Raw genomic sequence first — 25,119 nt, forward strand, 5'->3', positions numbered from 1 at the left:
ATTCATTTTACTGTTCCCCCGGTGGGAATAGTGAGGTAATTTAGAAAAGAACCTTGTGTGCTAGGAAATTTTGTGGCTCATGGAGTTGATTTCAGGTACCCTTGGAAATTACCACTTGCCTCCCTACCCAGAGAAATGAAGAGTTTACAACAAACATGTAAAAATAAATGCTGAGCTTATTGATTTTAGTATCCATCTAACATCTTTGGGAGAAAGAGGGTTATATATCACCACCTGGACTGAAAATTTCTTGTGCTTATTTACATGCTATTTTACATTTAAAGCAAGTCTTATTCCAAAATCACTGAAGTCAAATCCAAAAAGTGAGCACAGGGATCAAAGAAAACTATAGCAGGCAGAAATGTCATCATACAAGTTATCTCTGAAGACACTGCCTGACGGTTTGAATCAGAGTTTGGTTTTGTATCTAATTCTTTAGAAAGAATAATGGTTTAGTCCCTTGGACCAATGTGTCACCTGCTAAGTGAGGAGAGAAATGTTGAGTGAGGGGATTAGGAATAACTTCTACTTGCATTCCTTTTATATAAAAGCTGAACATCACCACAGAAAGAGGAAAGACTTATGGTGGGCAGGTGTAATCACTCTTGAAAGGAGTGGCTACGCCTGCATAGCAGATTTCAGATTGGTGTCATCATGATCTGTTTTTCCATCTCAGAGTCAATCAGAAGGGTGGTGAATGCCAGCAGGCTGTGTGTGCTATAGGCGTGTTAGAAATAACCTCTTGTCCACTGGAGCCTATTAGGAAAAGGCATTTCCAGAGCCTGTGCTTATATTTTTTCTAGAAGGTTCCAAGTCACTATCTTCATAAAATGGTTCAATACATTCTAGGGGCCTGTCTTTATTCTGTTAGCTTAAATGGAATGGATCTATAAAACACTGGCAAGGGGGTCCATTTACATTCCTTACAAACATGTTGCATTACATTACAGCTCAGGTCAGCGTGAGAAATTCATTTGATTTGTGCTAATTTGCTAGTTTTGCTGGTTAAGAACTTCTCATCTTTCCATATACTCAAACATTTTCAGAAGACAGGCTATGATTCATGAAGCAATTCTACAGAGAAAAAGGTTAGAGATTCTTTACTTAGTACGGAGTCTCAAAGAAAGCCCATGCCTTGTGGGCTTACTTTGCCAAAGAAAGTAATACTTTCCAAAGAAAGCTTTCATTTGATCATATAGCTATCAACTTGCTTTTGTTTTTATTTATTTTTAATGGCAGGACTTTTCAATGTTCATTAGGACATGATAGAAACTTCCTGGCTGGCATCTCCTTCTTGATTCTCATATTACATAGGACAAAATACCAATGGTTCTAGTTTAAAAAAATAAGAGATCCCTACCAAATCCAAGTTTTAGCCCTAGCTTCTTTCCTAGTATTTTTATATGACCTTGAGAAATTTCTGTAATACCACTCAGTCTGTTTTCTTTCTTGAAATATGAGGCTAATAATCTTCTCCCTGCCTCTCAGAGTGACGGTCATCAATTCAATTAAGTAAATATTCACTGAGCATTAACGCTGTGCCTAGAACCATGCTAAGCTGAATGAGAGAAAGATCCTGCTTTCCAAAACACACAATGCAGGGAGACACTGGCTACGAGCATTCTTTGAAGATAAAAACAAACAAAAAACTATACATATAAGGAATTGTAAAGGACATGAACTGGCACATTGGTGTTATTCTGGATTAGATACTTCCAAACTAGTTCCTTTCATAAACAGCTTTGGCCCATGATTCTGGGGGTCAGCTATATGCCATCAAAAGAATGCTTACTTTGTGCTCTCTGGGATCCGTTGTGATCGTAATGGCACACTGAATGATACGAACTTGTTATAAAAGAATGAATGAGCCTTTGGTGATTCAGGGACTGGGAAGAGTGATACATGCAATTTTATTAAATAGAAGGTTTGACTAAACAAGGGATTAAAGTTTTCATATAAGCTTTATTAAAACTTCATAAAAATTCAATTAGACAACTATTTGATTACTATCATATGCAAGCACTATTCTGGGAGCTAGAGTTTATAAGCCACTGTCTGGTCTCTCTCCACTCCCCAACTAAGCCAGATGCCCCTATTACATGTTCTTGTTGTGCCATGGCTTATTTTAGTACTTTTTGCATTTTAATATGTTTTTATTAATAGCTTGTTTGTGAAACCTTTGCTAGAAGCTCTATGAGGGCAAAGATTGTCTTTTTCACTGACATATATACATTTCTTAAATTAGCATGGACTCTTCATATTTGTGAATGAATAAATAATACTGCTGTATTACCCATGGGTAATTATGTTGTCATGGGCATGGAAGGAGACATAATCTTAATATTTATGAATTGAATGGATGAATGGCTCTAATCTGAGGGTATGTATTCTGGTCTGGGCACAGAGTTTCCAAGAGAAATGTGTTGGTCATTGTTATCCCAAGAAATACTAGTCCTGGTGAATTACTCCATTCTGTATTTAAGGGTCTAAAAGACATGTATAATTACAAAGCAGATAATATAAGAATGAATTTTATAATAAACACAAGCTGGTTATATTTACTTTCTATTAAAAGCATCCAGATATTAGAAATGCTTTGATTTTTTTACATTATATTTAATTGGTTTATTTGTTTCAAGGAAAATATAAAAATTACATGGAGTAAAAAGGCAGACATGCCAGGTGCTAATTTGGTGTCAGATGCTGAGGAAAAATCTACACACACATTCCCACAAACACACTCCCACACACACCATATAGTTCTTGACATTTTTCAAGATGGTACAGTGTGAGATTATATTAACAACTTATCTGTGATGGTAGGCAGAGTGAACCTAAAAAACATTTATCTGGAATTATTAAATAAATGTGGCAAATATTCATTAAACACTAAGTATGTACAAGGCACTGTGCTAGGTGCTAGATTCAAGGCTGGATGAGGTAAAGATAATTAATGATGAGGGGTGAAGAGGAAACAAGTCATCAAGTGAAGAAATACCCCATGAAAATAAGTGATGCTCAACCAGTCGAATACTGCCCTGGATGGAGTACAGAGCACAAATATGAGACAGCTAAATCTTTCAGAACATATTATCTGCCACGAAGGCTAGACTAGCAATCTGAATTTAAATAGTAAAATACCTTCAATAATCCAGAGTTTCTGAATGGTTAGAAAAACCAGCTGAATTCACAGTAACTGTCCAACTCACTCCTGCTGCCTTTGTGGGTACAACGCTTTCTCCAACCTCCTGGAGAAGGGCTCCCTCATGGAAGGAATCTGAAGCTCATTCGGTGCTATTAAACTGAAAAAGCTAACCAATAATTCTTCTTGCATCCTCCTCTGCCCTCACTAGTGTGATATTGCTATTGATCCTCATTAATCATTTAGTGATTAAGGAGGATGGATTGCCTATGAATACAAAGCAAGCTGGAGGGCCCCCAGGAAGACAGCTGAGCTTTCATTTATCAATAAGTACTGTATGCACCGGTATAATTTCAACCCAGTGTCCCAAGGAACCTTGGACATGAGTGTGCTGTTTTCAGCATCTTGCTCACCTTCCTCTCTTTTGACAATTTTTAAAATTTGTTATCTTTTTTCCATTTCTGTTATCTTTTCCACTTGGGCAATCACCAAACCCCTCTCTTTTTACCTGCTTTCCAACTGTCAGACCAGACCATTCATCTAGAATCCCTTGTTATAAATCAGCATATTCAAGCACAAAACCAGGTGTCTGTCAGGCTACTGCGTATGAGTGTATGGGGTTATAATTCAGATCCCCTTTTGGGTTATGCCTTAGGTGCTAGGCTGGGCAGATCACACAATGAGTGAAATAAGATGACCTCTCTCTTCCATTCAATTAACATGCCCTGGGAGATATTAGTGAGTGCTGACATAAACATATACAAAGTTACCGTAAAGGCTGACACCAGAATTTTTCTGGAAGGAATGGAATGGTCTTTAAAAAGTGTGTGGTCATCAAACGGTTGACTGTTGGAGGAGTCCAAACAACAAAATAAAAAATCTTGCTGGACTGCTCTGCATGAGAGAAGAAAGAAAATTTGCTCTAAAGAGAGGAGGGATGAGAAGTTTGGAGAGCAAGGAAGAACAAGGGGAGAGTGAAGAAGCAGTAGAATAGAGAGAGACTGGGATTAGGTTTAGGAGGAGTCAATTAAATTTTAAGAGTAAAAATACCCTCTCTGTTTTGTATTTATTGATTCATGGTTATTATGCAAACCAGCAGCTCTCTGCAAGCGGGGCCCTTACCAGCAGCATTGGCACAACCTGGGACTGATAGAAATGGATCTCAGGCCCAGCCCAGACCTCCTTGGCCTCAGGGTGCTTCACTGAAATCTTTTCATAAGCCCTCCAGGTGATTCTGCTGTGTTCCCAATTCAAGAGCCAAAGTCAATCTTTCATTCTCTCATCCTCCACATCAAATTGCAATTGATTTCTAGACACTCACTGATGTTTTGTGGAACCATTTCTGTTGGTTTTGAGGAAGGACAGGTGTCAGCACTGGGATAAATAAGATTCCTAGAGGCAGAGATGGCCACAAGGACAGAACTCCCCAAGGGATTTGCATAAATGTCTGAATTTTCACCAACCAAGGAATTAGAAAGATTGTGGTAGTGCCTCTGTGTTCTGGGAGCAGGAAGCAACCCCCTGACATGTTTCCGTAATAAACCCACTTCCTACTTTCAACTCTATGTCTTCTCTCTCAAGACTCCAATACTCTCATCTTGTTCTCCACAGGTGACCTTGCTCTTTGCACCTCACTGACAAAAAGAGAATCACGAAACGACATCAACCTCATCCTACTTCATTCTCCTTGGTTCAGTGGAATCTAGAACACATGAGCATTTGCCCGCCTCCTGTTTTATTCGTGTCACAATGGAGGATGGGCAGCTCCATCTATCCTGTCCTTCAGGTGTTTGTTCCCTGTATTCCAACCATTCAAGGACTTCACTCTGGAAGTCACTGCTTCTCAACCTTGGCTCCAAAAGTCACCTGCAGAGCTTTTTAAGAACCCTAAAGCCCATGCTGAACTCCAGACAAATTACCTAAGAATATCTGAATGGGGAGACTGAGGCACCAGTAGTTTTTAAAGCTCCCCAGGTTGTTTCAATGTATAGCTAAGGATATGAACCTCTACACTCCCTCTGAATAGTAAGCCTCTTTTCCCTGGTTTGTCTTCACTACCATAAAATTTTGCCTACTTTCTCCTGACTTTAAAAATTTCTCCTTTGATGCTCATAACACCATATCAGTTTGACAGAGTCTTCCTGAAGAAAATAGCAATTCCTGCTTCTCCATTTTCTTACTTGCATTATGCTGCAACCCAAGCCCACTTCTCTTTCTTATTTCTTTAATAAAAATGATCTTTTAAAGCTCCCTAATTACCCTGTATTTCCACAATATGTGCCCACTGTCTTTCCTCATTATTCAGTTAATCAGCAGCATTCCGAAGAGCTAATCATTGCCTTCCTGGATCAGCCACTATGTCTGCCTGTGACAGCCTGCCTTCTGGTTTCCTCTCACCCCACTGGCCACACCTTCTGGGTCTAGACTCTCCTCCTTTGTCTAGACTCTAACTATTGATGATACTAAGTCCAATTTTGTTCTCCTATTGATGCCCATGTTTACATCTCTAGCTTAGCCATTTCCTTCGACCTCTGGATTCCACTTATGCAAGAGCTTACTTGACATTTTCACTTGGATGTCTCACAGATATCACCAAATTAACATTTCTAGATGTAACGCTTAGTTTCATGCCTAAATCTTCCCATTCACTTCCCCTAGTCTTCCCAGCTCTGAAAATGGCAACCCAGTTGGTTAAACCAGATACGGTAAGTAATTACTGACTCCACCTTCTTCACCTCCAATGTTTAATCTCACTGCACTTTCTGTTCTAAATCCAAATTAGATCTTTAAGCCATCTCTTCCTTACCTCCTGTGCCACCACCAAAGTGTAGTCCAGCATCATTTATGTCCTGAGCCTCAGTTTTCAAACTGATCTCTTTGGGGTTTTTTTCACTTCCCCCTAATTGGTGATTCCTTGGGGAGATCCCTCTGCTCCTTTTCTTAAATGTAGCATCTAGTGCTGGGGCCGTCTAGGTAACTCTTTCTGAACAGAGATAAATAGAAACTGCTCAACATGGATACATCTGAAGACAAAATAGTCAAAGGTCATTAGGCTATCCTCCTCCTAAATGGTTCTCCTGTGAAGTTAATATGCCAGACAACAGGACTCACCCTTTCCACCTCTAGAAGGGTGGCCACATAAGTTGAAATGCGTATCCCATTTTATACAGATGACGTAATCCCCAGAACTGTAAACAAACCAAAGTTTGGGTAAGTCTTTAAATATCTTAGGGTGCTGGAGAGTTATATGATTCTTCTTTTATAATGCAAAGAAAGCCAATAACAAATTTATGATTTGTTTATTTTATAAGTATGGATTTTTAAAATTCAATTTTATTATAGTAGGCCACCTCATATATACTCATCCATCTCAGAGTCCTTTGCTGGTTCCTTCTGTATCAGAATCTTAATTGCTGGTGTTATTTTGGACTTGATACTATGTCTTATTTCTTTTTATCTGTATTCTTTCCCCAGGTGCTGCTAACTTCCAACTATGATCTCTAATTCCCATCATCAGATTCACATATGAGGATACCACTTGTCATTTCTGCTTGGTATCGGAAGTTATCTCTTACTTAACATTTTCAAAACCTTAGTTTGTCTCCCTGCCTTTACTCTCTTCAGTCTTTTCCATCCCTGTAAGTAACATCCCGTTCGCTCAGTGACAGAATGCTTTCTATCTGGTTGACAAGATTACTGTAAACAGAAGTGCATCTTTGAACTGCATATGGACCAGTTAACATGTTATCATCAACCTTGAACATCTGTCACGTAGACAAGATTATTGGGTACAAATAATAGGGATGGTGGGTGTGGAGCATAGAATAAGCTCAGTGTCATCTGTCCATACTATTGGAATAGATAATTCAAAGAAAAGGTCAGTAGGATCCAGGTTTATGTTATATATTCAATATAAGTAAAAACATTGCTGTTCACTTAATATCTATGTCCAGATCAATCCTGATTCAAATGGTCCTCTTACAAACAAGGGTCATTCAAAATTAGCAATAGATTTAACTAATTTTGGATGGTTTTAGAGAGCAACACCTGTAGAATAATAAGAGATGATAAGTCTTCTGCCCTATGTCAGCTCTTATATGTTTATTACTTATCTCCCAGAATCTAAAAGTGGACCCTCTCACATCAGTGCTGTTGCTACTGGAACTAAAATCAGCCCCGTGTCAGCATGGGAGAAGGGCAGAGACAGGGTAGACAGTGGATGGGGAGATAATACTGAGGGTAACTGAGCTTTTAAGTTGAATTGGTAGAGAAATTATTGGACTTGACTGAGTTTATTTAAACATAACTTGGTTAAGTCTCTACAACATACACAAAGAAGTCTTAAAAAGCAATAGAAATTAAGTTGCATTATATTAAAATAAAGTTACAAGTTTGCACATCTAGAGTTATAGCTTATAAAATTTGCATCCATCATGCATACAAAAAAATTTATAGAATCCTTTGTACATTAAAGCTTTCTTAGGGAGTGGCAAGATGGCGATGGAGTAGGTGGATGTACCAACTTTCACCTCCCAAAACCAAAGTGGATTACAACTTAATTTTAAGAACCATCATCTGGAAAAACCAACTTTGGACTAAACTAAGAGGACTCTTCAAACAAGGAACACTGAAGAAGCCACACTGAGACTGGTAGGAAAAGAGGAAAAGTGCAGAGGGCTGCCCAGCTCCTCCGAGTGAATGGCAGCCTGGAGAGACTTGTGTGGCAGGAAGTAAGTTTAGCGGAGAGGGGAGGGTCCTGAGCCCCAGGAACAAAGCCCCAGCCTGCAGCCCCAGAGCCTAGAAGAGGTGTAAGGATGGTATTTAGCTGCAAACCAAGTCAGGATACTGTTTGCGGGAAAGAGAGAGATTCCTCAGACCCAGGAGTCTTCTTAAAGGGACTGAGCAGAAAACCTCTCTCACAACCACCCACCTGGGGCTACATGGGACAAGAGAGAGGAGAGGACTGGAGCAGTGGGAAAAGAGTGTAATCTAGGAAGCACAGGGAGAAACACTTTGAGGGACAGCCCCCCTAACCCCTGGGCTGAGTCACTCCACAAATCTGAAGCAAATATTTCCTCTGGAAACAGCAATACCAGCAAAGGGAAGCAGGACATCAGCCAAACAAGCTCTCCCGCAGCACTCAGAGAAGAGTCACTTAGAAGGAGGGAGCTTTTGGGAATACAGTAGGGAGCGTTAAGGTCTGAGCTGCAGTGCCCCCACCCACACTGCTAAGGGCTCGCTGGAGGGCGGATGGCAGCGGGACGTGGAAGTGCGGTTCCGTTGGCAAGGGCAGAAGCTGGCCAGCCACTACTGAGACTTGGGTGTGAGCTCAGTCTTGCCCGACAGAGTAGAAGAGGATGAGCAAAAATGATCAAGCCCAGCTGCAGGTCTGCTTGCAATCATGCCTGTGCAGGGAAAGGGCAAGAACCCTGGAAGGGGTGGAGACCCACAGCTGAGCAAGGGTGTGCAAGCACACAGCCTCACCTGGCCCCCAGAACCAAGGCTTGCGACTGGAAGCGCAAGCCAACTTCTCCCACAGGTGGGGGGCGAAAGCCTGGAAACAGGCAGAGTCCTGCAACTAAGCAAAGGTGCTCACCCCTGCCTGTGGTGCCCAGGCTTGCGGCCGAGGCAGGGCACATCACACCACATGCGGGGTCGGGGCAAAGGTTGAGCCCGCAGAGGCTTGTAGACCTTGGTATGTGATCACAGCCCATCCCCATGGAGGAGAGGCAGAAACCACATCAACAGCCCCAGCCGGCTGGCACTGGCAAAGCCCATACCCAAACATCTTAGGCAGCAGCAGCAGCAGAGGGGGTGGCTGGCCTCCAGACAGACCACACCTATGGAACACAGAGGCCACACCCATTGGACTCCAGTGGCCAAAACCTTCTTATACACCAGGGGTAGTCAATCTTTTTATACCTACCGCCCATTTTTGTATCTCTGTTAGTAGTAAATTTTTTTAACTGCCCACAGGTTCCACAGTAGTAATGGTGATTTATAAAGTAGGGAAGTAACTTTACTTTATAAAATTTATAAAGCAAAGTTACAAATTAAAGCATATAATAATTACTTACAAAGTACTTTATGTTGAAATTTCACTAAGTTTGGCAGAATAAATCTTTATAAAACAACTTACTATAGTTAAATCTATCTTTTTATTTATACTTTGGTTGCTCTGTTACCGCCCACCATGAAAACTGGAATGCCCACTAGTGGGCGGTAGGAACCAGGTTGACTACCACTGTTATACACAGATAAAATGAGAAGGCAGAGAAATGCAATACATATGAATCAAGAGAAATTCCTAGAAAAAGACCTGAATGAATCAAATATTACCAAATTACTGGATGCAGTGTTTAAAATAATTATTGTTAGGATGCTCAAAGATCTTAGAACAAAAATAGATGGTCATTATGAATACCTGAATAAAGACATAGCAAATATAAAAAGGGACATCAAAATAATAAAAAAGAATCAGTCAGAAATGACAAATACAATGTCAGATATAAAGATCAAAATGGAAGGAATTAAAAGCAGGATGGATGAAGCTGAGGATTGAATCAGCGAGTTAGAGGACAAGATAAATGAAGGCATGGAAGTAGAGCAGAAAAAAGAAAAAAGACTCAAAAAGTCTGAGGAAACTCTAAGAGAGTTCTGTGACTACATGAAGAGAAATAACATAGGCATCATAGGGGTTCCTGAAGAAGAACAGAAAGAACAAGGGATAGAGATTTTATTCAATCATATCATAGCTTAAAACTTCCCTAAATTAATGCAAGAAAAAGTCTCACAAGTTCAAGAAGCACAGAGAATTCCATTAAAGAGAAACCCAAAGAAATCTACACCAAAACACATCATAATTAAAATACCAAAGCTAAGTAATAAAGTGAAAATATTAAAATCTGCTAGAGAAAAAAAGGCTATCACCTACAAAGGAGCCCCCATAAGGATGACATCCAACTTCTCAACAGAAACACTTGAGGCCAGAAGAAAATGGCAAGAAATATTCAAAGTAATACAGAACAAGAACCTACAACCAAGACTACTTTATCCAGCAAGGCTATCATTTAAAATTGAAGGAAAAATAAAAAGCTTCCCAGACAAAAAAAAACTCAAGGAATTCACTACAACCAAACCAATGCTGCAAGAAATGCTGAGGAGCCTGTTGTAGAAAAGATTAAAAAGGGAAAAAGAATATAGCAAAAAAGGAATACAGCTTTAAAGAATAAAATGGCAATAAACAACTACATATCAATAATAATCTTAAATGTAAATGGATTAAAAGATTTGATCAAAAGACATAGGGTAGCTGCGTGAATAAGAAAACAGGACCCATACATATGCTGTCTACAAGAGACACACCTTAAAACAAGAGATACACATAGACTGAAAGTTAAAAAATGGAAAAGAAAGCTGGAGTAGCAATACCTATATCTGGCAAAATGGACTTTAAAACAAAGGCTATAGTAAGAAATAAAGAAGGTCACTACATAATGATAAAGGGAGCAATCCAACAGGAAGATATAACCATTATAAATATCTATGCACCTAATATAGGAGTACCTAAATATATAAAGCAGACTTTGATGGATATAAAGGGCAAGATCAACAATAATACTATAATAGTAGAGGATTTCAATATCTCACTAACATCACTAGATAGATTCTTAAGAAAGAAAATTAACAAAGAAACAGCAGACTTAAAGTACACACTAGATCAACTGGAGTTAATAGATATCTTCAGAACCTTTCACCCTAAAGCAGCAGAATATACATTCTTTTCAGTGCTCATGATACATTCTCTAGGATTGACCACCTGTTAGGGCACAAAAGCATTCTCAACAAATTTAAGAAGATTGAAATCATATCAAGCATTTTCTCTGATCACAATGGCATGAAACTAGAAATGAACCACAACAGAAAAACTGAAAAATACTCAAACACTTGGAAACTAAATAGCATGGTATTAAATAATGAATGGGTTAACAATGAAATCAAAGAAGAAATAAAAAATTCCTAGAAATGAATGATAATGAGCATACATTAACTCAAAATTTATGGGACACAGCAAAAGCAGTCCTGAGAGGGAAGTTTATAACATTACAGGCATACCTTAAGAACATAGAAAAAGCTAGAAATAAACAACTTGACCCTGTATCTAAGAGAACTAGAAAAAGAACAGCAAGTAAAGCCCAGAGGTAGTAGAAGGAAGAAAATAATAAAGATCAGAGTGGAAATAAATGACATAGAGGCTAAAGAAACAATACAGAGGATCAATGAAACCAGGAGCTGGTTCTGTGAAAAGATAAACAAGATCGGTGAACTTTTAACCAGACTCACCAAGAAAAAAAGAGAGAAGACTCAAATAAATAAAATTAAAAATGAGAGTGGAGAAATAACAACTGACACAACAGAAATACAAAATATTGTAAGAAAATACTACGAACAACTGTATGCCAAAAAATTAGAAAACCTAAGTGAAATGGACAAATTCCTTGAAACATATAATATTCCAAAAATTAATCTGGAAGAATCAGAAAACCTAAAGAGACCCATTACAACAAATGAGATTGAAGAGTTATCAAAAAACTCCCAACAAAGAAAAGTCCTGGGCCTGATGGCTTCACAAGTGAATTCTACCAAATATTCAAAAAAGAACTAACTTCTATCCTTCTCAAGCTATTTCAAAAAATTCAAGAGGAGGGAAGACTTCCAAGCTCCATTTATGAGGCAAGCATAATTCTGATTTCAAAACCAGGCAAAGACAACACAAAGAAAGAAAATTATAGGCCAATATCCCTGATGAATTTAGATGCTAAAATCCTCAACAAAATATTAGCAAACCGGATCCAGTAATATATGAAAAAAATCATACATCATGATCAAGTGGGATTTATTCTGGGGAGGCAAGGCTGGTACAATATTCACAAATCAATCAATGTGATTCATCACATAAACAAAAAGAAGGAGAAAAACCACATGATAATTTCAATAGATGCAGAAAAAGCATTTGATAAAATCCAGCACCCATTTATGATCAAAACCCTCAGCAAAGTGGGAATACAGGGAACATACCTCAACATGATAAAGGCTATCTATGACAAACCCACAGCCAACATCATACTCAATGGGCAAAACTTAAAACAATCCCCTTAAGATCAGGAACAAGGCAGGGGTGCCCCTTTCACCACTCTTATTCAACATAGTTCTGGAAGTCCTAGCCACAGCAATCAGACAAGAAGAAGAAATAAAAGGCATTCAAGTTGGAAAAGAAAAAGTAAAGCTATCATTATTTGCAGATGATATGATATTGTATATAGAAAACCCTAAAGTCTCAGTCAAAAAACTATGAGACCTGATAAATGAATTCAGCAAGGTGGCAGGATATAAAATACTCAGAAATAAGAGGCATTTTTATACACCAACAATGAACTGTCAGAAAGAGAAATTAAGAAAACAATCTCCTTCATTATTGCAACAACAAAAAAAGTATGTAGGAGTAAATTTAGCCAAGGAAATTAAAGACTTGTACTCAGAAAATTATAAAACATTCATAAAAGAAATCAAGGAAGATACAAACAAGTGGAAGCATACACCGTGCTCATAGTTAGGAAGAATAAACATCATTAAAATGTCTATATTACCCAAAGCAATTTATAAATTCAATGCAATACCAATTAAAATACCAATGACATACTTCAAAGATGTAGAACACAGCCTGACCAGGCGGTGGTGCAGTGGATAGAGCGTCAGACTGGGATTCAGAGGACACAGGTTCGAGACCCCGAGGTTGCCAGCTTGAGTGCAGGCTCATCTGGTTAGAACAAAAAGCCCACCAGCTTGAATCCAAAGTCGCTGGCTCCAGCAAGGGGTTACTCGGTCTGCTGAAGGCCCGCGGTCAAGGCACATATGAGAAAGTAATCAATGAACAACTAAGGTGTCGCAATGTGCAACGAAAAACTAATGATTGATGCTTCTCATCTTTCTCCGTTCCTGTCTGTCTGTCCCTGTCTATCCCTCCCTCTGACTCACTCTCTGTCTCTGTAAAAGAATAAACAACAACAACAACAAAAAAATGATATAGAACACATATTCCAAAAATTTACATGGAACCAAAAAAAGAACACGAATAGCCTCAGCAATCTTGAAAAGAAAGAATAAAGTGGGAGGTATCACACTTCTGGATGTCAAGTTATACTACAAGGCCATTGTACTCAAAACAGCCTGGTACTGGCATAAGAACAAGCATATAGATCAATGGAACAGAACAGAGAACCCAGAAATAAACCCACACTTTTATGGACAACTGATATTTGACAAAGGAGGTAAGAGCATACAATGGAGTAAAGACAGCCTCTTTAACAAACGGTGTTGGGAAAATTGGACATCTACCTGCAAAAAGATGAAACTAGACCACCAACTTACACCATCCACAAAAATAAACTCAAAATGGTTAAAAGACTTAAATGTAAGCTGTGAAACCATAAGCATCTTAGAAGAAAACATAGTCAGTAAGCTCTCTGACATCTCTCGCAGCAATATATTTGCCGATTTATCTCCACGGGCAAGTGAAATAAAAGACAGGATAAACAAATGGGACTATATCAAACTACAAAGCTTTTGCACAGCTAAAGACAATAAGAACAGAATAAAAAGACAAACCACTCAATGGGAGAGCATATTTGACAATACGTCTGATAAGGGGTTAATAACCAAAATTTATAAAGAACTTGTAAAACTCAACACCAGAAAAACAAACAATCCAATCAAAAAATGGGCAAAAGAAATGAATAGACATTTCTCCAAAGAGGACATCCAATTGGCCAATAGGCATAGGAAAAAATGCTCAACATCACTAATCATTAGAGAAATGCAAATTAAAACCACAATAAGATATCACCTCACACCAGTCAAAATGGCACTCATCAACAAAACAACACTATCCCACTTTTAGGAATATACCCCAAGAACACCATAGCACTGTTTCAAAAGGAGAAATGCACCCCCATGTTTATGGCAGCACTGTTCACAATAACAAAGATCTGGAAACAGCCCAAGTGTTCGTCGGTGGACAAGTGGATTAAAAAGCTTTGGTACATATATACTATGGAATACTACTCAGCCTTAAGAAATGATGACATCGGATCATTTACAACAACATGAATGAACCTTGATAACATTACACTGAGTGAAATAAGTAAATCAGAAAAAACTAAGAACTATATGATTCCATACATTGGTAGGACATAAAATTGAGACTCAGAGACATGGACAAGGGCGGTGGTTACCAGGGGTGGGGGTGGGGGCACAAAGAAAACCAGATAGAAAGTGACAGAAGGCAGTTTGACTTTGGGTGATGGATATGCAACATAATCAAATGTCAAAATAACCTGGAGAGCCTGACTGGGCAGTGGCTTGGTGGTTAGAGCGTTGGACTGGGATGCGGAAGACCCAGGTTCAAGACCCTGAGGTCGCCAGCTTGAGCGCGGACTCAACTGGTTTGAGCAAAAAGCTCACTAGCTTGAGCCCAAGGTCGCTGGCTCAAGCAAGGGGTTACACGGTCTGCTGAAGGCCCACAGTCAAGGCACGTATGAGAAAGCAATCAGTGAACAATTCAAGTGTTGCAATGCGCAATGAAAAACTGATTAATGCTTCTCATCTCTCCGTTCCCGTCTGTCTGTCCCTGTCTATCTCTCTCTCTGACTCTCTCTCTGTCTTTGTAAAAAAAATAAATAAAATAAATAAAAAATAACCTGGAGATGTTTGCTCTGAACATATGTACCTTGATTTACCAATGTCACCTCATTAAAATTAATAATAATAATAATAAAATACCATAAAAAAGCTTTCTTTTCTGAATTAGAGAGATAGAGACAGTAGTTTCACTATGGACAAGATCAACTTTATTGTGTTTTTCTGAAGCCAGAAAATGAATCTTAATAGTTTAGAAAGTCAAGTTTAATAAGTCTATTTTGTTTGCAGAACAATCACAGACACAGAGGTGATGCCTTCAACATAACCATATTTCAGCAACTAATTGTGCAACTTTAGCAATTCCCTGGAATAAATGCATAGCAGCATAAAAGTTATATATACAGGTTTTGTCTTTATATGCATTTAGGACAAATTTCTCATCTTTTACTGTTCTGTAATCATGGGTAATAAAGTGTATGGAAAAAAATAGAACACGTCTTCTAAAATAATTCTGCTAATTCTGCTATGCCTCCAAAAAAGAGGCGGTTTTCAGATACATGACACTCCACCCTTTTTTTAAAATGGGAAAAATAAACGGCCGCCCTTTACCTTCACACCAGGGATTGAAGAGAATGTATGTGTCGGTTTCCGGGTTCCGGCTGGTGCGGAGTATTCCATAGGGGGTCCAAACAGCAATGTACATGCGGAATTTCCCCACAATGCACTCCGGAGAAGACTGGATGGACAGCCGGACTGATCTGTCCTCTCTCATGATGACCTTGGCCCCCCACTTGCCACTTCGCAGCTCCGAAACAACAGGAACTGGTATGTAGGTTCCCTTATTCTCCTGAGGGTAGCGCCCTGGGAGAATAAAAAGGAAGTACAGTGTTGGGTATGTGTCACAAACCAATTTTGTTCTCACTCTGCCATCTTGCACCTGAAGAGGGGAAATAATTTATTAGACTTGAAATCATAAAAAATGGGTTGAATTTCATTTCTGCTACCAACTAGCTACAGGATGGTAGTCCATTTTCTTTACTTCCTTGAGGCTCAGATTTGTCACGTCTAGTTAAAAAAATAACAATATTTATAGAAATTGTTATTGGTTGACTAGCCCGTGAATTCAAATAAGACATAGAAGTACTAATCTGGAATGCAAAAATAAAAACAAAATTTATATGGTACTGTGAAGTTATTCCTTGAAATTCTGCCCTCTAAAAAGTTAGAATTACCTTTTTAACAACATAAGACAAAGGTTATTATTATTGACATAATTTTTATTATTTGTTTTACTATAATAAAATAGAACCTATAATAGGGTTATATTTATAGATTGTGATATGTGACCATTTTTATACTAAATATGTGTTTATTGCCAATCTCACTGATGACTTACATGTACTGTATATTATTGGCAAGAATTCAGGTTTCAGGGGCAAATGATCTAGGTTTGAATTATGGCTCTGTTATTTTCCCATCCTTACAACCCCTGGCAAGTTACTTGACCTTTACAAGTCCCTTTCCTTCTCTTTTTCTTCATCAGTAAGTGAGGATAATAATACTATTTAAGGATGAAATAAAATAATACAAGTAAGATGCTTTGTATATAAATTATCATACATTACACATTTTTAGCTGTTATTTCAACAGAAATAACAGATTTCATCATTATATTTTCATTATATTTTAGCACATTTCTGGGCTTATGATGCTTTATATATGAGCTACCTCAGCATAAACCTTATTTCTCTTAATTACTGCCATTTTGGATCAAATTCTTATTTCAGATGTTAACCTTATAATTATAATTAACCAATGAATTCCCAAAAAATCAAAGTTTTCACTATGTATAGAAAGTCAACCTCACACATTCTCTCTTACTTAAAGTTGAATTTATAGTTTAGTTTATAGAATAATAAAGTGCATCAATAATTTAAACTGTATGTACCACGCCTTTTTTATTCACTCATCCACTGATGGACACTTGGGCTGTTTCTAGCTCTCGGCTACTGTAAACAATTTTACAATGAACATAGGAGTGCGTATATTCTTCCAAGTTAGTGTTTCAGGATTCTTAAACTATATTCCCAGAAGTGGGATTGCTGGGTTATAAGGCAGTTTCATTTTAAATTTTTTGAAATAACTCCATACTGTTTAACAATCTGCATTTCCACTAAGTACATCAGAGTTCCCATTTCTCCACATTCTTTCCAGCATTTGTTTGTAGATTTATTGATGGTAGCCATTCTGACAAGTGTGAGGTGGTATCTCATTGTGATTTTAATTTGCATTTCTCTGATGATTAGTGATGTTAAGCATCTTTTCATATGTCTATTGGTATGTCCTCTTTAGTAAAATGTCTATTCAGGTCTTTTGTCCACTTTTTAGCTGGATTGTTTGTTTTTGTTGTTGAGTTTTCTAAGTTCTTTATAAATTTTGGATGCTAATCCTTTATCAGTTATATCAGCAAATATGTACAGCATGGTTGGACCTGGGAATCATTATGCTAAGTGAAATAAGCCAGTCGGAGAAAGGCAAATACCATATGATTACACTTCTATGTAGAACCTAATGAACAAAAGAAACTAACAAGCAAAATAGAGACAGACTCATATATAGAGAGCAGGCTGAAAGCTGAGAGAGAGGAGTTTGGGTGAGGGAGGTAGAGGGATACGGCAAAAAAAGAACAAAAAAAAACCCTAATGGATACATACAACAGTATGGTGATTGTTTGACAGGGAGGTGAAGGAAGGTATGGGGTATAAATGGTGATGGATAAAGATTTGACTTGGGTAGGGGTGAATACAAAAGATGGTGTACAGTGATATGTTGTAAAATTGGGCACCTGAAACCTGTATATAAATATGTTAACCAATTGTCACCTCAATAAAATTCAATGAAAAATAATTTACACTGAAGCAAATCTTTCAGTTATACACATTTTCAAAATATATTCAATATTCAGTTCTTCACTCAAAGAAAAATATACATTAGACTAAGTCTGCATATCATTTTTATTGTAAACAAAGAAACTGCAAGAGAAAAATATTTACTTCAATTGTTTTATATAAAACACATAGATAATACTACATTAAAACAAACAAAAATGATGCTTCATTTTGGCATCTGCAATTACCGAGGTCTTTAAAGTGTTCTTAGGTGGGTATACTGTTGGAGACAGAACATTCTGAGGAGGTGGTTGCCTACATTACTTCTGTGAGATGCTTAATCTGAATGAAAATAGTTTACACAGCCCAAGACAGGGAGAGAGATTAGAACCCCAGTCTTTCAATATATGTTAGAGATATCAGTTAGTCACCACTCAGAATGAATATTATCATAAATCTGATGAGACTGTAGAAATAGTTTTCTGCCAAGGTGCAACAGTGTCCAGGGTTGATCTTGGGACTGCATGGGGCTCAGCTTCTGAGAAGCCTGCATGAAATTCACTTGAAAAGCTGTTTGTTTCAAATGCACCCCCACCCCCACAGTTCTTGTGTATGGTCGGTCCTCATTGTGCCTGTTCAGCTACAGGGTGAGGTTGCCTTTTTTTCTCCGGAGGCCTTGTTGCCCTCTGGACCCCCATCACTGTTGAAATGTAGACATCAAAGGCAATCTTGCCAGCTAAATGGAACCATAATTCATTTATTACAGTAGCTCTCGGCAGTTGTTGTCACTAAATACTGGCTTGGATCTAAAATGCGCAGTATTAATATGACACCAGTCTAGTAATAATAAAATTTTAAAGATAAAATCTATGTGGTAATGAGAGACTTAGTGAAAAGAGTTTTAAAATGTATTACATAAGGACGCTCCTTTGGAAAGTGCAGAGAACTAGGAGAATGTATTGAAGCTATGTGCTATGAGCCTCAGCATCAACTTTGTACTAACATCCACTTTTGTTGGGAGCATTGAAATAACTAAGACAATTATGTACTTCCATTACTACACTTCAAATTATGACTTCAACGACTTGTACTAACTTTGACCTATCAAATTCACGTTATACCAAAAATATGTTGGCCTTGAACCCAGACATGACCTAATTGAAAGACTCTAAGTTTGTTTGAACATTTTTCACTCATGCAATAATATTGTCTACTATGTAGTCTAAATGCTAGGAATACAACAGTGGATACAATGAATAAGACAGACTCTTGTGGTCATAGAGCTTATAGTCTATAGAAAAAGCCAACACCTGTGCTATTTAGGATGTGCCCCTTACTGCTTTATTATCTATAACAAACTGTGGGAGGGAAATCATTACCATCATTTTGATTTGACAAATTAGGAAACTAAGACAAAGAGTCATTAAGAAATTTGTTAAAGGGGATACAACTAAAAAGTAGTGGAATCGAGAATAACCCCAGTCTTACTTGAGAGCCTGCAAGTCTAACCATTAGACTCTGCAGTCATTGTATGTGTAGCAAATGCTTTGCAGTTGGTGAGAACTATGGTCAAGATATGACTTCACAGTTAACTGCTGGTGCTTCTTTGGGCAGATTTCTTAATTGTCTGAGCTTTTATTTCCTTGTCTCTTTGCAATTTAGTTCTGGAAATGGAAAGAAAATAAATCTTATAATATAATGGAAGCTTTGTGCCTGGCACACAGTAGGGACTGCACAGGAGATATTTACTGTTTGTGTTTGAAACACTTACTGGAAAGTAAAGATGAAAGGCAGAAGAGGTCATTGTACCCCCTTTGGTGGTGGGTGTCCCAGGGAAACCATTTGCTTTAGTTGGGGGAGCTGTTGTGGCCAAGGGGAAAGCTGCCTTGCACACTGACTCTGTGAGTGTCAGCATAGTTCTTGTCCTCTCTCAATTAAGCGTTCATTGGTTGTGCAGAGGGGCAGTAGTGGTCACAGTTTGTGATAAGAATGTTAGCTCAGAAAATGGCAGTTACTGTTATTTCCTTATCTTCTCTGGCTTCCTGATTTCTCTGCTCCAGGAGTAGGAAACCAGGACGGGTACACTGACAACCAACAAACCTATAGATTCTAAACCTACTTCCAAAGGTCATTTTATTCTAGATTCCAAAACCTTGAGCTGACTTAATATTTCTGTTAAGACAATTTACAGAGGCCACACTGACATACATGTGCATGCACATGCGTGCGAGCGTGCGCACGCGCGCGCGCGCACACACACACACACACACAATGATATTCATCATGAACCAAAGAGCCTTAGTAATTCCAGCCTCGTCATGGAAGAATCTCCTGTACCCTACTCATAATTCCTTCATTTCTTTTTTTTTTTTTTTTCTTTTTCATTTTTCTGAAGCTGGAAACAGGGAGAGACAGTCAGACAGACTCCCGCATGCGCCCGACCGGGATCCACCCGGCATGCCCACCAGGGGCGACGCTCTGCCCACCAGGGGGCGATGCTCTGCCCATCCTGGGCATCGCCATGTTGCGACCAGAGCCACTCTAGCGCCTGGGGCAGAGGCCACAGAGCCATCCCCAGCGCCCGGGCCATCTTTGCTCCAATGGAGCCTTGGCTGCGGGAGGGGAAGAGAGAGACAGAGAGGAAAGCGCGGCGGAGGGGTGGAGAAGCAAATGGGCGCTTCTCCTGTGTGCCATGTCCGGGAATCGAACCCGGGTCCTCCGCACGCTAGGCCGACGCTCTACTGCTGAGCCAACCGGCCAGGGCTATTCCTTCATTTCTGAATCATTTATGGACACTGTACTTTCCATTCAGGCCTCAGAGCAGGGGTTGGCTAACTAGAGTCCAGGGACCAAATACAGCTTGCCACTTGTTTGAGCAAATAAAGTTTTATTGGAACACAGTCCAACCTGTTCATGTGTGTGTTACTGTGCTCCAACAGCAGGGCTGAGTAGCTGCAACAGAGACCATATGGTCTGCAATGCCTAAAATATTTAGTAGCTGGCCCTTACAATAAATCTTTGCCACTTTGCCTTAGAGAATTTTACATTTTATTTATTTAAGGGGTGATTTATTATAGACACAGAGTCTAAGACTCGAGCTTCAGAAGTAAATACCATCACCTAGTTTTTCCTTCCAAAAAGAAATCTCTTCTTAAACCAATAACAAACATCTGCACTACTAAATGTTAGGTCAACACTTAGTTTCCTTAAGCCTATGAGTTCAATTCTCTAGTCTCAGTAGGTGTTGAAGACATAGCAAGTTGTACCTTTTTATTGGTTTCACTAAACATAGTTAAAATGTTCAATTTTATTACTGTAAAAGTTGTCAAGGCCTTTCACATAGAGATGGAAATAAAAATGACAGCAGTAAAGGCTTGTTTCCTGGGGTTCTCTGTGAGGGAATTTTTCAGATGGGAAACAGAGGCTCTGTGAGGTTGTCGCAAGCAGGACATGGTGTAGCTAGGCAGAGAGGAGACCACGCTTGGACCAGGGTCTCTGCACAGTGAGGGCCATCCTCTTTGCTCTGCATCATGCCGCATCCATGGAGGTACGGGGTAGGTCCTGGAGGGATGACGGGGATGAAGGAAGCCAAGAGAAGAGGAAAGTGGGAGAATTTGAAGGGACAGGAGGTAAGAGGAGAGAGGGATACACCGTGGTTGATAGTAGAAGTCACAAGTCAGAAAGAAGTGTGAATCCAAGGGCTTCACCTCTGGTGGTGAGGAAGAAAGCCTGGCAGAGAGGAGCCTGCCCAGAGGGTCTCAGGGCGACCGGGAATTTGAGCTGGCAAGGTGCTAGAGTGATGTCATTACTGCAGTGAGACGGGGAGCGGCTCTGAGGGTAGGTCGGCCATGTGGCGCCAGACCAGCGTACGGCAGCGAACTGGGATCACATTCATTCCAAAGGGAGGAAAAGGAATCCAGATTTGCAGTCCTTTTCATATTCACTGTATGGAAAAGCTGGATATTAATGTGAGACCTGACGTGTCAATAGTACCTTGGGGTATTGTCGCCTGCTCTGTTACACCATGTTTAATTCTGAAGGTAATGATTTCGATGACAGCACTGGGGAAGAATTTTCCATGATTGAATTGTGAGTAAAGAAGTCGTGACAGAGTAGTATTTCATTTCACTAAATAGCCCTCTCACCCCCAGGAGGTGGCATGTTTAAGAAGCCACAATCAGGCTACATTCTGGAACACCCATCCATCAACATCCGTGACTGCCTGTTAGCTCTCCTGGGCCAAATCTGGAGGTGAAGCGTGGCCCTGCACAGGTGACCACCACGCATATGTGTGCTGAAAGCATGTAATGCCTAGATAAATGTTTTTGTTTTTCCCCAAAATTGTGTAACTTTTGTGTTAAAAAAAAATCTGAGCAAGAAAAATAGAAGCAAGAAATATCCTAGAAAAGATCCTCATTTTGTTTGTAATAATGTAGCCTTTGAAATTGGACTACTAAACATGAAAAAATATAATTACCAATTGCATTCTTTCACACTTATCCAAAATTGGTGCCATCTTCCCAAATGATCTAGAAATTGATATATGCTCATAGTTTAAAGGCTTGTTTTAATTTGTAAATTATTTTTGAGGCCACAGAAATACTATGATTAAGGCAAAATTTGTTTGGACCATAAGCCTATATTGGAACACCCCCATGCCTTCGTTAACCTCACTCTCTCCTTACACATATGTATGTGGAAACAGATAAATGCAGCTACCTTAACCCCTTGATCTCCCAGGCTAGAATCAGGAGGAAGATGGTGAAAATGTTTAATTCCTTTAAGATTTTATTTCTTTCCAACCTTGGCTCAATGGGCCTGAACTTTTAGCGTGGCCTCTTTATAGTAAGGTTGGCAGGAGAAATCTACCTCTGGCTCAGATTCAGCTGTATGTGACCTTGGGGAATATTTGCTCTCAACCATTCATTTCATACCTGAGACCCCACTGTGGAAAAAGTCCTAAACAGGTAGTACTCCACAGAGGGATGTATTGTGACAGAGAGTGACAGAGAGAGGGACAGACAGGGACAGACAGATAGCAAGGGAGAGAGAGGAGAAGCAGCAGTTCTTTGTTGCAGCTCCTTAGTTGTTTATTGATTGCTTTCTCATATGTGCCTCGACTAGGGGGCTACAGCAGATCAAGTGACCCCTTGCTCAAGCCAGCAACCTTGGGCTCAAGCTGGTGAGCCTTACTCAAACCAGATGATCCCACGCTCAAGCTGGCGACCTCAAAGTTTCGAACCTGGGTCCTCCACATTCCAGTCCAACACTCTATCCACTATGCCACTGCCTGGTAAGGCATGTATTGCATTTTTAAAATTAATTAAAAATTAATTTTTTAGTTAGCTGATGGCTTTGGAATATGTTTACATTAAGAATACAGTAGCCTGACTGGGCGGTAACACAATGGATAGAGCATCGGACTGGAATGCGGAGGACCCAGGTTTGAGACCCCGAGGTCGCCAGCATGAGCGCGGGCTCATCTGGTTTAAGCAAAAGCTCACCAGCTTGGACCCAAGGTTGCTGGCTTGAGCAGGGGGTTTCTCGGTCTGCTGTAGCCCCACAGTCAAGGCACATATGAGAAAGCAATCAATGAACAACTAAGGTGTCGCAATGAAAAACTATTGATGCTTCTCATATCTCTCTGTTCCTGTATGTCTGTCCCTATCTATCCTTCTCTCTAACTCTCTCTGTCACTGTAAAAAAAAAAAAAAAAAGCACACAGTATCCTATGAGGTGATTTGGTTCCCAGTAGCCTAGGAAGGCCACTAGTCAGCATATGGCATGGTCAGTATGGTTGAAGGCTGCTGTTAACAGAACAACTCTGACCTCATCTTGTTTGTGTCTAGAACCAGGAAAGACGTACTCAACATAGAGAAGGAGGTCCCTGCAACTGAAGAATATATACCTGTCACTCATTGTCTCTCTTGATGTTCTGACATGAAGAATCTTGTATGTTAAGACACTCTGATTTCTCTCATCTCATGGCTTCTCAATTGTAAATCAAATGACCATAACCTGAGCTCCTTTATGCTATACTTAGTAATAGTAACAATTCTGGTTGTGCAAGAAAACCCCAACAAAATATTTCCCCCTTTTCTCACTTAGATATCTATTTTTTCTTATTAAACTGAACTAAAGGTATTATCTAATTTGTCTTTATAGCCCCACAGAATGTCCCAATGCCTTACACTGAGTGGGTGCTTAATAAATTTCAATGGAACTGAACTGGACTTGTCACAGATGTCCAGTCCCCTTAAGAATATCACACTTTTGCGCTGGCTGATTGGCTAAGTGGTAGAGCATCAGCCCAGCATGTGGAAGTTCCAGGTTCGATTCCCGGCAAGGGCACACAGGAGAAGCGCCCATCTGCTTCTCCACCCTGCCCCCTCTCTTTTCTCTCTATCTTTCTCTTCCTCTCCTGTAGCCAAGACTCCATACTCCATTGGAGCAGAGTTGGCCCAGAAGCTGAAAACACCTCCATGGCCTCTGCCTTAGGTGCTAGAATGGCTCCGGTTGCAAGAAAGCAATGCCCCAGATGGGCAGAGCATCACTCTGTGGTGGTCATGCCAGGTAGATCCTGGTCGGACACGTGTGGGAGTCTGTCTGTCTGCCCCCCCCCCCCCCCCCCCGCTTCTCACTTCAGGAAAAATAAAAAAAAAAGAATATCACACTTTTGGCCCTGGTCAGTTGGCTCAGTGGTAGAGCATTGGCCAGCATGTGGAAGTCCCAGGTTCCATTCCTGGATTCCTGGCCAGGGCACACAGGAGAAGCGCCTATCTGCTTCTCCACCCCTCCCCCTCTCCTTCCTCTCTATCTCTCTCTTCCCCTCCCGCAGCCAAGGTTCCACTGGAGCAAAGTTGGCCTGGGCACTGAGGATGGCTCCATGGCCTCTGCCTCAGGTGCTAGAATGACTCTGGTCGCATCAGAGCAATGCCCCAGATGGGCGGAACATCGCCCCTAGTAGGCATGCTGGGTGGATCCCGGTCGGGCGCATGCGGGAGTCTGTCTGCCTCCCTGCTTCTCACTTCAGAAAAATACACACACACACACACACACACACACACACACACACACACACAAATAATAACACACAAATAATAATAATAATAAAAAGAATATCACCCTTTTGGTTCCCTAGAAAGAAATACCTGCTGCAAGCCAGGCATCAATTCCAAGCATCCTCCCCATGAAATAAAAAAAATTTCTAGTTGTAAACCTTTTCTTTCAAAGGGTGTTTTCCATTCAAATATTAATGCTTTAAAACTGAACTTTGACTCCACATAACTGCAGACTTCTTTAACAGTGAATTCTTATAAGAGGATTGTCTCCAAGGAACTCATGAATATATCATATCTCCAGCTAGTAAGGTAAATTTCATGATGTTAATTC

The 25,119-nt window shown here is 39.8% G+C and overlaps 1 protein-coding gene across 2 annotated transcripts in view; it reads right to left on the reverse strand.

Annotated features, from left to right (window-relative positions):
* The window catches only part of F13A1 (coagulation factor XIII A chain), a 172,615-nt gene that overhangs the window by 104,598 nt on the left and 42,898 nt on the right, over positions 1-25,119 (reverse strand). For both annotated transcript variants that reach the window (XM_066268426.1, XM_066268425.1), the window contains one exon: positions 15,449-15,700. In XM_066268426.1, the coding sequence (XP_066124523.1) occupies positions 15,449-15,700 (252 nt within the window). The remainder of the gene's footprint in view (positions 1-15,448; positions 15,701-25,119) is intronic.

Source organism: Saccopteryx bilineata, chromosome 3 (genome assembly GCF_036850765.1).
Source record: "Saccopteryx bilineata isolate mSacBil1 chromosome 3, mSacBil1_pri_phased_curated, whole genome shotgun sequence".
In the NCBI taxonomy this organism is placed as follows: Eukaryota; Metazoa; Chordata; class Mammalia; order Chiroptera; family Emballonuridae; genus Saccopteryx; species Saccopteryx bilineata.